This window comes from Capsicum annuum, chromosome 1 (assembly GCF_002878395.1).
Source record: "Capsicum annuum cultivar UCD-10X-F1 chromosome 1, UCD10Xv1.1, whole genome shotgun sequence".
NCBI lineage: Eukaryota > Viridiplantae > Streptophyta > Magnoliopsida > Solanales > Solanaceae > Capsicum > Capsicum annuum.
The window spans coordinates 10,748,122-10,762,001 of record NC_061111.1 but is presented as its reverse complement, the minus strand read 5'-3'; the positions used below and the strand labels follow the sequence as shown (position 1 = coordinate 10,762,001).

Genomic DNA, 13,880 nt, shown 5'->3' with positions numbered 1-13,880 from the left:
AACTTAAATTAAGTGGCAACGGTTAGTTTAGTCATGGGCGGAGTCAGCCTTTTACTAGAGATTCATCCAAATTCCCTCCAACAGGAAATTAAACTATTAATACATATTAAAATGATTTTATTTACACATTATAGATGTCCCTTCGGCTAGTATTTCCTTATATTGAACTCCCTCGGCAAAAATTTTGGCTCCACTTCTGAGTTTAATTCGAGCTTATCGGCTCGAGTGAAACAATTTAGATAAGTCCTTCGTGACTCTAGTTGCGACTAGATCAACGTGTTTTCATCGCCTATTACTGTTTTAAATTTAAAGCACAAGCTGAGAGTTTCTGTTGATAGATCTTATTCCACCATTCTTAAGAATTATACAGCCATTTTGCGGTCTAACAGGACAAATGAACACCCCTCAAAAAAATATACGGCATAGATATATCTAAGAGATGAAATGAGCAGTAACATTACAAGTAAAATCCAAGCAAAAAATAAATGTTGTCCTATGCAAATTGTAACAAAAGAAAATAAAGGAAGTAGCAGTAGGATATTGGGACAGGGCATGTTTTACATGATACAGCAGTTCTGTTGGCCTTCTAACATCTCTGGGGATCTGCAAAACCAGAGGGGACAATTAGCTCAATACAAGAAAATACAAGGTAACATAGATGTCTAATCAGAAGTATTTAAAAACATCACACAGTTATCGGTATGAAGTTAATTCGATATGCACAAAATCCTGAAAATATCGGAGGACTTACAGTTGTCCAAGAGTAGATATATCAAAGTCCGGAGCAAGCTCATGAACAATATCATTTGGCGGTTGGCCACATTCTTGCATTTTCTGCATAAGCTCTACAATTTTGTTGAAGTTGCTAGGTTCAGTCTCATAAACTTTATTCAGATCTCTTATAAGTTGGTACTGATGTTTGTAACGTTCATATTCTTCAGTGCTCAACTTGACTTTGTTGTCCTCCAACCACTTAGGATATCTTTCTTCAATTTCTTTCATGGGTTCATGAAGAATTTCCTTTGACAAAAGCTGCTGCATCATGGTCTCAACTATAGACTCCATATCCTACAAATAAAAACATCATACCCGTCCTATGAATCAGGGGAAAAAAAACTGTCTATCCACTTCAAGCAAGTGAAAAGCTACAGCATAAGACATGGCGCATAATGAGACACGTGAAGGAAAAGAAAGCCTCGGCAATCTCTTCCAAGTGAGACACTCAACCAAAAACTTTAAATGCAAGTCCAAAACTGTGAAAACCATTCACTATTAAGAGAGAGAAATCTTGATCCTATGATGCAGCTTCCAGAACATCCAACTCAACTCAGACTAACACGCATGAAATAAGTAATTATTTCTCACATTCATTATTTTGCCAGTTGCCTTTAAAGATAAACTTGAATGAGGAGGAGATAGGAACAGTTATGGATGTTTTATGGACATGAAGAGGTGCTCTATAATAAGAGGAGCAGACTCTTGTGCGGAAGTCATTTTTACAATTTTCAGGCTCTATGTTTTGTTTATCACCTTTTGGAACATATAGATCAAGACGTGATTTACGATCTCCAAAATATCACTAGTACAATAACACCAGACAAGCTTAAAATAATGGACAAATTCATTACAAATTCCACTAATGGCATTAACTTTATCTTTTTATTTATTAGAGGAGGAGATAGGAACAGTTATCGGATGTTTTATGGACATGAAGAGATGCTCTATAATAAGAGGAGCAGACTCTTGTGCGGAAGTCATTTTTACAGTTTTCAGGCTCGATGTTTTCTTGTATCGGTGACTTGTATTGCCTTCTTACTATTTGTTTTGGTTGTTCTTGGCGTTAGGCCAAATAGTGTTCTTTGCGTGTGCCTATATTTCCTACTGTTGTTCTATTTCCATCTTTGTTGTATTTTTTTTTAGTGGCTTTGGGCGTTGATGGTAGGATAGGGTCATGTCCGAGGGGGTTGGGGGTGGGGGAAGAGGGGAGGGCTTGTTTGGGAGTGGGGACAACGGTTGGTGTTGGGACAGGTTTGGGGTGTGGAGTTAGGGGTGGTAGAGGTGGACGTGGTGCTAGAGTTGCTAGGTTGAGGGTTGGGTCTTGGAACATAGGGACCCTTCAGCGTAAGTCCATAGAGCTTGTGAAGATTCTTAGGAAGAGGAGGATTAATATTGTGTGTGTCGAGGAGACCAAGTGGGTAGGGTCTAAGGCTAAAGATATGGATGGTTATAAGCTATGGTACTTTGGAAGCTAGAGGCGTAGGAATGGAGTAGGCATCTTAGTAGATGAAGAACTTCAAGGGCAGGTAGTAGAGGTTAAGAGGATCAGTGATAGGTTGATGACTATTGAGTTAGTTATTGGGAGGTTTACCCTGAACATGTGTAGTGTTTACGCGCCGCAGGTGGGCTTGGACGGGGAGGAGAAGAAGCGGTTTTGGGAGGCTTTGGACGAGGTGGTGAGAAGCGTGCCTAGCTCTGACAAGATTGTTGTAGCAGGAGATTTCAATGGGCACATAGGGGCGTAACCTGGAGGCTATGGCGATGTGCATGGAGGCTTTGCTTTTGGGGAGAGAAATGAAGGAGCTGCTAGGTTGGATTTTGCGAGGGCCTTTGGGATGGTGGTAGTGAATTCGAACTTTCCAAAGAAGGAGGATCACCTAATCACCTTCCGAAGCACGATAGCCAAGACTCAAATTGACTTTTGCTACTTAGAAAGGGGGATAGGGTGTTGTGTAAGGATTGTAAGGTCATTCCGAGTGAGAATCTTTCGACCCAGCATAGGCTCCTGGTGATAGACTTTGGTATAAAGAAGGATAAGAAGAGAAGAGGCGGGGAGGGTAGACCCAGAATTAAGTGGGATGGCTTCACGCCGGTGAATGCACTGGAGATAGGGGAGAAGGTTGCGGGAATTGAGGGTGGGAGTATAGGGGGGACGTGGATGGTATGTGGGTTTAGGCGGCTAGGTGCATCAAGGAGACTGCTATAGAGGTGTTGGGTGTCTCGAGGGGCCGGGCTGGTCATTGTCGAGGGGATTAGTGGTGGAATGAAGAAATTAAGAAGAAAGTGGAGACTAAGAAGGGGGCGTATACTAAGTTGGTTGAGAGTAAGGATGAAGAGGAGAAGCGGGTAGATAGGGAGGAGTACAAGTTAGCTAGGAAAGACGCTAAGTTAGTAGTTACGGCTGCTAAGATAGTAACATTTAAGAGTTTGTATGCGGGGTTAGAGAAAAGAGGCGGGGAAATGAGGTTGTATAGGCTTGCTAAGGCAAGGGAGAGGAAGGGTCGTGACCTTGATCAAGTGAAGTGGAATAAGGGGGAGGATGGTAGAGTGTTGGTGGAGGACGTTCACATTAGGAGGAGATGGCAATAATATTTTCACACACTCTTGAATGATGAGGGGTACAGAGATATTGTGTTAGGGGAGTTGGAGCACTCAGAAGAGTGTCGTGATTTTAGGTATTGTAAACGTTTTAAGGTGGAGGAGGCCAGAGAAGCTATACACAGGATGCGAAGGGTTAGTGCGACGAGGCCTAGCAAGATTCCAGTGGATTTTTGGAAGTTTACTGGCGAGGCTGGTTTAAGGTGGTTGACTGAATTGTTTAACGGCATTTTCTCCCAGGTACTGAACCCAATGTGATATTTTCAAATCACATCCACCCAATACCTCACCGATGGTCTTTCCGATCACCGGAACATCTCTTTTACTCTCTTTTTTTCTCGATCTTTTTTCAACATATTCTGCAGACACCACCTCACCACCTGCGACCAAAAAACCTTTTTTTTTCTCAACCCAAAACCCCACCGGTGGTCATTCCGATCATCGAAATCCCTCTTTAAGTTTTTCTTTCTCTCAATCCTTCCCACCAAGGGCACAACCATCGTATTCCGACCAAACCCCAGAAAACCGACCTTCGAAAACAGTATCCACGCGCCACCGGAACTCCACAGTCGCCAACGTCACGCCCCTCACGCGTAGCGCATGACTCCTTTCCACCAGATCCCCATCTCACCTTCAACAATTCTTTTCGAAGGCTATTTCCGTCAGTTTCAGACTCTTGATTTCAGGAGAACAAACAGAACCTCTTTCTATTTCTATACAGACATGGGGGAAAACAGGATTTTCTTCAATGCTGGTTCCAAGTCTTTCGACATTACCAGATGGTCAGCTGATGGGCAGGAGTGGTTTGGCTGGGTGGAACGAAGCAAAAACATGATGAGAAGAATAACTTTCAGTAAGAAGGTGATGGAGTGGATATGTAAAGTCTTGAAAGAAGCCTCAAACGACAATAAGAATATTGTGAGGAGATGGAGAATGAATAATCAATTGGTAGAATATTTTGGTACAAGAAAGTTTAATGCTGGCGGAAGATTTATGAGCATTTTGTCCCTTAAAGATGCAGAAAGAACCATCATAATTCTACCAGATGCCTTTACTGCCTTTACTGCTGGTTGGAGAGACTTTGCTGTCAAGATAAGTAACTTTATTAATTACAACCAGACAAAAGCCCACAAAATTCCGGACAGAACATATGATACTAAATATACCTATGCCAAGGTAGTTGGAGATGGCAAATGGCAACCAAATATTCTTCAGAGCAAAAGGAAGACTCCACCTCTGTTTCATCTGAATATAGCAAAGGTTTACTCGGAAGATGCGTCATTGGAAGTTTCAGTGAGTTTAACCAGGAGTTGCCTACTCTTTTTGAGGTCAGAAAATGGGCATCTGCAACTTGGAAGAAAGTATTTGGGATAAATATCTATGAGATGACGGGAAGCTTATTCCTTTTTGAATTCCCCAACAGGAATATGGCCGAACAAACTCTTCAAGGTGTGTGAACCTGGAAAAAATCAAGGGTCAGGCTGGAATGGTGAAGCCCTACTGCTGGGTGTAAACCGGCAGTACAGAAGAGCAAAACGACTTGGATTAGAGCAATTGGGCTTCCTCTTACTTGTGGTGGCAAGAAATTTTCCAACAAATCAGAAATCTTTGTGGTGGCTGGAAAACAACTGAGGAAGAAACTGAATTGAAGAATCATCTGAAGTGGGCGCAAATCGAAGTCTTGGGGGATGGTCGGAATATCCCAAGCGAAGTTACGCTCGTGAAAGAGGATCTGAAATTCCTTATTCCGATATGGGTGGAGAGAAAACCCACTTTTGAAAGAATTTCCAATGACCTTACGGTGACCGGTGACGGAGAACCCACAGGTGCAAACAACAATACAGGCTCTACAATGTTATAGATTCCATGGGATGCTTGACAGCTGTAGACTGGAGAATGCAAGGAAATGTGGGGCAAACAACATCTAATCTTAAAACTCACGGGGGGTCATGTGAGGAAAAGATTTCTGATATGGCAGATATGTCCATCCTTCGGGCCATTCTGACAGCAACAAGGAAATTGGGCCTGACCCAGCCCAAGAAATTTATAACAATATAGTGGAAAAGGTCAATTGTGACAAAAGGGATTTGCTTCTCTTAGAGCAGTCAATGACAAACATGTCGACATTAAACCAGTCCATCAATTTTTCTGAAGTAATGCAGCTGGACAACAGATAACAGCAGGCAAATCGCAACAAAGGCCAAAGATGGAGGTGAGAATTTTGATGAGGGGGAAGAAAATTTTCAGGGAGAGATTAATCGGGAACAACAACAAGTTGCTAACTGCTCAACATTGAATGGAGAAATCTGGGAAGTGGAAGATGTGACACCGCTGCAAACAGAACAAAATTATGCACTAATGGAGAAGGAGTTGGAAACTACTATGTGGGTTAAACAAAACTTGCTAAAACTCAGCAAGATGTTTGGAATTGATTACAAAGGCCACGAGAAGGAGACCCTTGAATTACTCGTGCAAATTGATGGAAGTAGGCAAGCAAGGAGAATGGAACAGGTAACAGAAATCAAGAAAACCAGGAGCAAAGGTTCTCTTGAGCTGAAAAATTTGGTCACCTTTGATGTGAAATTTAAAAGTGGTGGAGGCAGAATCAAGGGGAAGGGAAATACTCAGAATGATCAATGAAGATAAAACTTATCACATGGAATGTGAGGGGTTTAAATGATCAGGGGAAGAAAAAAGTGATCAAAAACCAACTCTTAGGCTGGAAGGCAGATATTGTATGTTTACAGGAGACCAAATTAGAGGGAGACTATCAGGATCACATAAAACATATTGGGGGAGGAAAATGGACAAGGTTTGCTTGTCTAGAAGCTAGTGGTACTATAGGTGAAATTATCATGTTGTGGGATTCTAGAGTTTGGAAGGGAGAAGTATTACAAATAGGTGCTTACTCTCTTACTTGCAGATTTGACTCAATTATGCAAGACTTCTCTTGTCATATTTCCAGTATCTATGCACCAAATGGTAAGGTAGAAAAAAGACTAGTTTGGGAAGAGTTGGGATCCGTAAGAAGTCTAGTAGAAGGACCCTGGCAATCTGTGGAGACTTCAATGTATGCAGGTTCCATTCTGAAAAAAGAAATTGTATTAGGAGGACATCTACAATGGTTGAATTTTCTGACTTCATTGAGGACATGGAACTTGTTGATACACAATTGGAAGATGGCACCTACACATGGTTCAAGGGAGATTGTCAAGAGGCAGCTTCAAGGTTAGATAGATTTCTTTTTTCTTCTGAATGGGACAGAAGCTTCAGCAACATAAAGCAGGTGTCTCTGCAGAGATTGGTTTCTGACCATGTGCCTATTGCTCTTCATTGTGACACCTGGGAGGCTCCAAGATCATATTTCAAATTCCAGAACTGGTGGTTGTCGAAAAAGAGTTTTGTGGATAAAGTTAGAAATTGGTGGAACTCTTTTGATTTCTCTGGAAGACCTGATTACATCTTAGCATCCAAGCTCAAAACCCTCAAAGAGAAGCTCAAGGAATGAAGTAGGAGTGATGCACGAAATTTAAATCTACAAAAGTCAGGTTTGCTCAGCCAAATAGCAGCATTGGACTCTATCTTGGAAACTAAGATCCTGACAGAGGAAGAAGTGGCTGAAAAAGCAGGTTTATTTTTGGATCTTGAAGAAGTCCTCAAGAATGAGAAGAGCGCATGGAAACAAAAATCCAAAGCACTATGGCTCAAAGAAGGGGACAAAAACACTAAGTTTTTTCATCACGTAGCAAATGCCCACAAGAGGTACAATCACATTGATAAACTAGTGGTGCAAGGGGAAAATATAATGGAACCAGCAAGAATAAAAGAAGAGATAGTCAATTTTTACAGAAATCTATACACAGAGCGGGAAGAATGGAGACCACCAGTGAATATCAGAAACTGTCCAACCATAACTGAAGCTGAAAAAGTATTATTGCAGGCTAACTTTGAAGAGCAGGAAGTATACAACTGCCTCAAGATGTGTGCAGAAAATAAAGCTCCAGGACCAGATGGTTTCACAATGGGATTCTACATCAAGTGTTGGGAGATTTTGAAGCATGATATCATGGAAGCTTTGCACAACTTCCACTCACAAGGAGTGTTTGAAAAAAGCTTCAATGCTACTTACATAGCTTTGATTCCAAAGAAGAAGGGGGCAAAGGAGCTGAAAGATTTTAGACCAATTAATTTGGTAGGAAGTTTCTACAAACTAATCTCTAAAGTCTTGACAGAAAGGTCGAAAAAAGTGGTGGAGAACCTGATAGACTCTCAACAAATGGCCTTTATAAAAGACAGACAAATTATGGATGCTGTGTTGATAGCTAATAAGGCAGTACACTCTAGAATATCCCTACAAAAACCTGGCATACTATGCAAACTCGACATTGAGAAAGCATATGATCATGTCAATTGGGGATTTATTTTGGAAATCCTTAGACTGGGATTTGGTAGCAAATGGGTTAACTGGATAAAGTATTGTATAACCACTGCGAAGGTCTCAATTTAGTCAATGGTAGTCCTGAAGGTTTCTTCAGCTCTCAGAAAAGGATCAGACAGGGGATCCAACCTTTAGCTCTCAGAAAGGGATCAGACAGGGGATCCCATGTCTCCATTCCTGTTCATTTTAGCCATGGAAGGGCTTAATAGCATAATACAAGTGGCTAGTACTAATGGATGGGTTCAAGGTTTTGAAGTGGCTACGAACAATAATCAAAGACTGGAAACCACTCACCTCCAATATGCTAATGATACTCTAATATTTTGTGGAGCAGAAAAGGAGCAATTAAAGTTTTTGAGAGTGATTCTAATTTTGTCTGAGGCTATTTCAGGTCTTCGCATCAACTGGACGAAGAGCCACATATATCCCATAAATCAAGTTCTTGATATACAACTTTGGCTTCAATTCTAGGAGGTAAAGTGGGCAAATTGCCTACAGTTTACTTGGGCATGCCTCTGGGAGCCAAATCAAAGTACAAAGGAATCTGGGATCCTATTTTGGAGAAGTGTGAGAAGAAATTGTCAAGGTGGAAATCACAATACTTGTCCCTGGGGGCAGGCTTACCTTAATTAATGTTGTCCTGGATGATTTGCCTACCTATATGCTTTCCCTTTTTCCAATCCCATCTGAAATCACTCAAAGGTTGGACAAGATCAGGAGAACATTCCTCTGGCAAGAGAACAAAGAGAAAAGAGCTTATCACCTAGTCAAATGGAAAGATATCACTAGAAGCAAGAGACAAGGAGGACTTGGCATCAGAAATTTGAAACATCAAAGCAATGTGTTGAAGCTTAAATGGCTTTGGAGATACTCAAATGAAACTCAGACTTTATGGAGCAGATTCATTAAGACCAAATATGGGGAGGAAGACAGTTGGGTCTCCAAGGAAGTCACCACTCCATATGGAATCAGTCTTTGGAGATCCATAAGATGTTTTTGGCCCTTTCTTAAAAATCATTCTCACATTAGAGTGTTTAACGGAAATGGGACCAAGTTTTGGAAAGAAAAATGGATTGGAACAAGGTGCCTCATAAACCTGTTTCCAGATTTGTTTGTGTTGGCTCTAGAACGTCACAGAAAAGTAGGTGAGATGTGGACACAACATGGTTGGGATTTGAGGTTCAGAAGAAGTTTAAATGATTGGGAGATACCTAGACTTCTAAAACTATTTGATTTGCTGAAAAATTTTCAGGGGACACAAAACGGAGTTGACCGCCTACGGTGGAGCGAAAACACAAGTGGAAATTACAAGGTTAGCTTTGGCTACAAGATTTTGAATCACATTGAGCCACAAATCAACAACTGGCCTTAGAAAAACATCTGGAAAATCAAGATACCTTACAAAGTATCTTGTTTTACCTGGCTTGTCGCTAAAGAAGCAGTTTTAACACATGAAAATCTGGTCAAAAGGAATATTGCTTTGTGCTCTAGATGTTTCCTCTGTGAAAAGGAGATGGAGAGAGTTACCCATCTGTTTTTACACTGCCGCATAGCAGACCAACTATGGAAGATCTTCATCAATCTCAGAGGCATAGCATGGACAATGCCAAGCAAGATTGCTGATACTCTATCTAGCTAGGAGGAGGCTGGAAGTGGTGCAGCGAACAAAGAGAGATGGAGGATTATTCCATCATGTATATGGTGGACCATCTGGAAGGAAAGAAATGATAGATGCTTTGAAGATAAAAGAAATTTTGTCCAGAATATTAAACTCAACTGTATTTTGCTATTCTGTTTTTGGTGCACCAAATTGTATTCTACTGAGACGGAATCAATCCTAGATGTCTTAGGCACCATTTAGGTCTTTCTTTCGGTAGATTTGGTGATTATTTCCTTGTACATATGGGTTTTCAGTACTGCATCAATACAAATGTTACCTACTTCAAAAAAAAAAAGACTGCAAAAACGCCCAAGTCTTGGAGATGGGTACTATGATTCCTTTATATAAGAATAAGGGTGACATCCAGAGTTGCAACAACTATAGGGGTATTAAGTTGTTGAGTCACACTATGAAGTTTTGGGAGAGAGTGGCCGAGCAGAGGTTGAGGAGTATAGTGTCTATCTCGGAGAATCGGTTTGGATTTATGCCCGGTCGCTCGACGACGGAGGCAATTCACCTGGTGCGGAGACTGGTGGAGCAGTATAGGGAAAAGAAGAAGGACCTACATATGGTGTTTATCGACTTGGAGAAGGCATACAACAAAGTCCCTAGGAAGGTTTTTTGGAGATGCTTTGAGGTGAGTGGGGTTCCGGTGGCGTACATCAGATCGATCAAGAACATATATGATGGAGCAAAGACTTAGGTGAAGACGGCGGGAGGAGATTCAAAGCATTTCTCTGTCTTCACAGGGTTGCATCAGGGATCAACTCTTAGCCCGTTTTTTGTTTGTGTTGGTGATGGATGTGTTGATGTGGCATATTCAAGGAGAGGTGCATTGGTGTATGCTTTTTGCAGATGATGTAGTTTTGATTGATGAGACGCGAGGGGGTGTGACTGATAAATTTGGAGGTTTGGAGACAAACCTTTGAGTCTAAAGGGTTCAGGTTGAGTAGGTGCAAGACTAAGTATATGGAATGTAAGTTTAATGACATAAGGTTAATGACATGAGGGAGGAGAACGAAGTGGTAGTGAGGTTGGACTCCCACGTTGTTTGTAAAAGGGATAGTTTTAAGTATCTCGGGTTCATGATCCAGGGGAATAGAGAGATTGATCAGGATGTCTCCCACCATATTGGGGCAAGATGGATGAAGTGGAAGCTCGCCTCGGGAGTGTTGTGTGATAAGAAGGTGCCGCCCAAGCTTAAAGACAAACTCTACAGGGTGAAAGCCTGTCAGGCCATGTTGTATGGAGCGGAGTGTTGGCAAGTCAAGAACTCCCACATTCAAAAATTGAAGGTATCGGAAATGCGAATGTTGCGTTGGATGTATGGGCTTATTAAGGGTGATAGGGTTAGGAATGAGACTATCCGGGAGAAGGTGGGATGACAAGATGCAGGAAATTCGATTGAGATGATTCAAACACGTGATGAGGAGAGGCACGAATGCCCCAATTCGTAAGCGTGACAGGCTAGTTTTGGATGGTTTCAGGCGGGATAGAGGTAGGCCGAAGAAATACTGGAGAGAGGTGACTAGACGTGACATGGAGCAGTTACAGCTTACTGAGAACATGACCCTAGATAGGAAGGTCTGGAGGACGCGATTCAGGTTAGAAGGCTAGTGCATGTGGGTAGATCGTAGGTAGTAGTTAGGAGAGATTTAGGGTAGCCAGGCTAATAGCCTTAGGGCTATGTCCATAGGTTGGAGCTGCTAATAGGTGGATATGGGATGGGGGGTGCCTTTGGTTCATTAGTGTAGGGTATTACCTTGTGTCTTATTTCTGCTTTTCCATCTTGTTTCATGCTTTATTACAAATTTGTTTACTATTCTTTGTCTTGATCCAGGGGTCTATTGGAAACAGCTATTCCACTTCTCCGGAGGTAGTGGCATGGACTGCGTATATTTTACCCTCCCAGACCCCACTATGTGGGAATACACTGGGTTTGTTGTTGTTGTTGTTGTTGTAGGCTCTATGTTTTGTTTATCACCTTTTGGAACATATAGATCAAGACGTGATTTACAATCTCCAAAATATCACTAGTGCAATAACACCAGACAAGCATAAAATAATGGACAAATTCATTACAAATTCCACTAATGGCACTAACTTTATCTTTTTATTTATTAGAGGAGAAAGAAACAGTTATCAGATGTTTTATGGACATGAAGAGATGCTCTACAATAAAAGGAGCAGACTCTTGTGCGGAAGTCATTTTTACAATTTTCAGGCTCTATGTTTTGTTTATCACCTTTTGGAACATATAGATCTAGACGTGATTTACGATCTCAAAAATATCACTAGTACAACAACACCAGACAAGCTTAAAATAATGGACAAATTCAATACAAATTCCATTAATGGATGAACTTTATATTTTTAAGTAATTGTAATCCCTAGGATCGCAGAGAACAGATAGCAAGAAAAATAATGCACAGGGCAGGGATGAAAATATCAGCACAGGGCGATAATACTCCATCTCTATTATCACTCTTTCTCACAGTCACGCTACATATACATAAACTTATGCACATGAAACATACACCAGGACTGAGAAAATTAAGAATTGTCTTTGGACACACGAAGAATCTTGTGTAAAGGAATGTACGTAGAAACCAACATTGAGTTCCCACTTAGGTAGCTACTGCAGTCTTTTTTCGTTTTTTTGGGACACGCTTTATTAACAATGGGAAAATCTCCTGTACACATGCAATATTGCAAAAGGAAGAGAAAAGAAACGCTATTCCTCAAAATTACATAAATCATTTTCTAATCTCTATCCCTTGAACCTCTCTTATTTATACGGCAGTCATAAACTAAATGATGCATAATTAAACAAACTACCACAGTCATAAACTACGTTATTGATGAAAGATTCAACTAATCTCACAATAATTCCGAGCCTCCACCTTCATCTCCCTAATTTAGTATCTCTCCTTTCCCGGATCAAAACAAATGATCTGCCAAAATATGTTCACTCAATTCTTAAGAGATTCCTGTAATTAAAATTCCAATTCCCCAACTTGAAATATCACGAAAATGTGTTAACATGCTGTTTCAAGCATCTAACTAGCCCTAAACTTCAATGCATGTGTACTATGTTGGCATTTTAGTCCGGGGGAAGCAATTAAATGACACAAAGCATCCAAGCAAAACTAAAGCTCAAACATTCAGAGCTTCAACTGGTTTAAAGTAGGATAATAATCAATCACAAGTCAGCTAAGTACATAAATTTTAAAGCAAAAGGAAGTAGAACCCACTGTTATAAAGTCTTTAAAGGGTCACATTTTGGGATTCACCTAATAAGTCTTCAGAAGAGTGGCTGTTATTTGATGCTTAAGAGTGTTGAGTAAGGAAAACAGCAATCAAGAGACATTTAGGTTTTCGCATAGATAGAAAAAAGTTCTAATTAAGTAATTAGGCTATCTTAATCTAGAGATCAGTAAGTACTATTATTTTTGCTTTAGGCAGTGTTTGTATTGTTGGGAGCATGACAACACTGGCCAACTGAACACAGCACTCAACACCTTTTGGAGTATGTAAAAACTTAACACCACGGTGTAACAATGACAAAATCGTACTAATCCACTGCACAAGACTTCAATGCACCGCAACAATCAATTGATAGACACATAAAGAAAAGCTAAATATGCTCAACAAGAAAGACAATGAGAAAAAGCACAAAGTTTCTCTAACAGCCTAACTATGTCAATGTATCAATCCACCCACTCTAGTGAAACTAAATTAAGACAATGAAATGTCATAGCCTCTTTGGGAAGTCCTGAAAAAGGAACTTGCAACTAGGGATCTTCATGAAAAAAAAAAAATTGGAATTGCCATGTTCAAACAGATAAAGAAAAGAACTAAATATAGCAAAAGCACACCATTTAACATTGAAAAACATAAAGACAAGATACCTGAGATCCAGAAAGCTCTTCGAACTGCTTCACCCACTCCTCCATCATTGCATCATTCCCCATGTTCTCTGCACCAGGTCTCGGCCCGGCCACTGATTCCAGTCCTTTAACAGCCTCCCTAGTCTGCTCCCTAAGCTTATCAAGAGCTTCAGCAACGTGCGAATCTTTTGCCTCACCAGAAGCCTTTTGCTTTCCCTTTTTCTTAGCATTCCTATCGGGCAACATCATCCCTAAACCTTGAACCCCACCCGGCATAAAAGAACCATCTTTCTTCTCTTCCCCATCTCCAACTCTACAATCAAAAGCAACCCTTTTAAATTCACAGCTCAAAATTCAATCCCATTAGCTTAAAACACAAGTAAAAACATATATGTATATGCCACAAAGAAAGCAGAAACCTTTGAGAACCAGAAGTGAGATTGAGGCTCTGAAAATCATCCAGAGCACCTGAAAAATTGAAATCAAGAAAAGGGTAATTTGAATAACTCCAGAACCA

General features: G+C 40.7%; 1 protein-coding gene across 1 annotated transcript; it reads right to left on the bottom strand.

The window, feature by feature from the left end:
- Positions 1-405: 405 nt before the first annotated feature.
- On the bottom strand, positions 406-13,831 carry LOC107867928 (peroxisome biogenesis protein 19-1; the record flags this gene model as incomplete). The annotated part of the gene is given in 4 exon segments (XM_047393633.1): positions 406-603; positions 752-1,068; positions 13,385-13,676; positions 13,783-13,831. Coding segments are annotated over 4 exon segments (704 nt in total), but the record flags the coding sequence as incomplete, so codon positions are not given.
- Between the last annotated feature and the right edge of the window lie 49 nt (positions 13,832-13,880).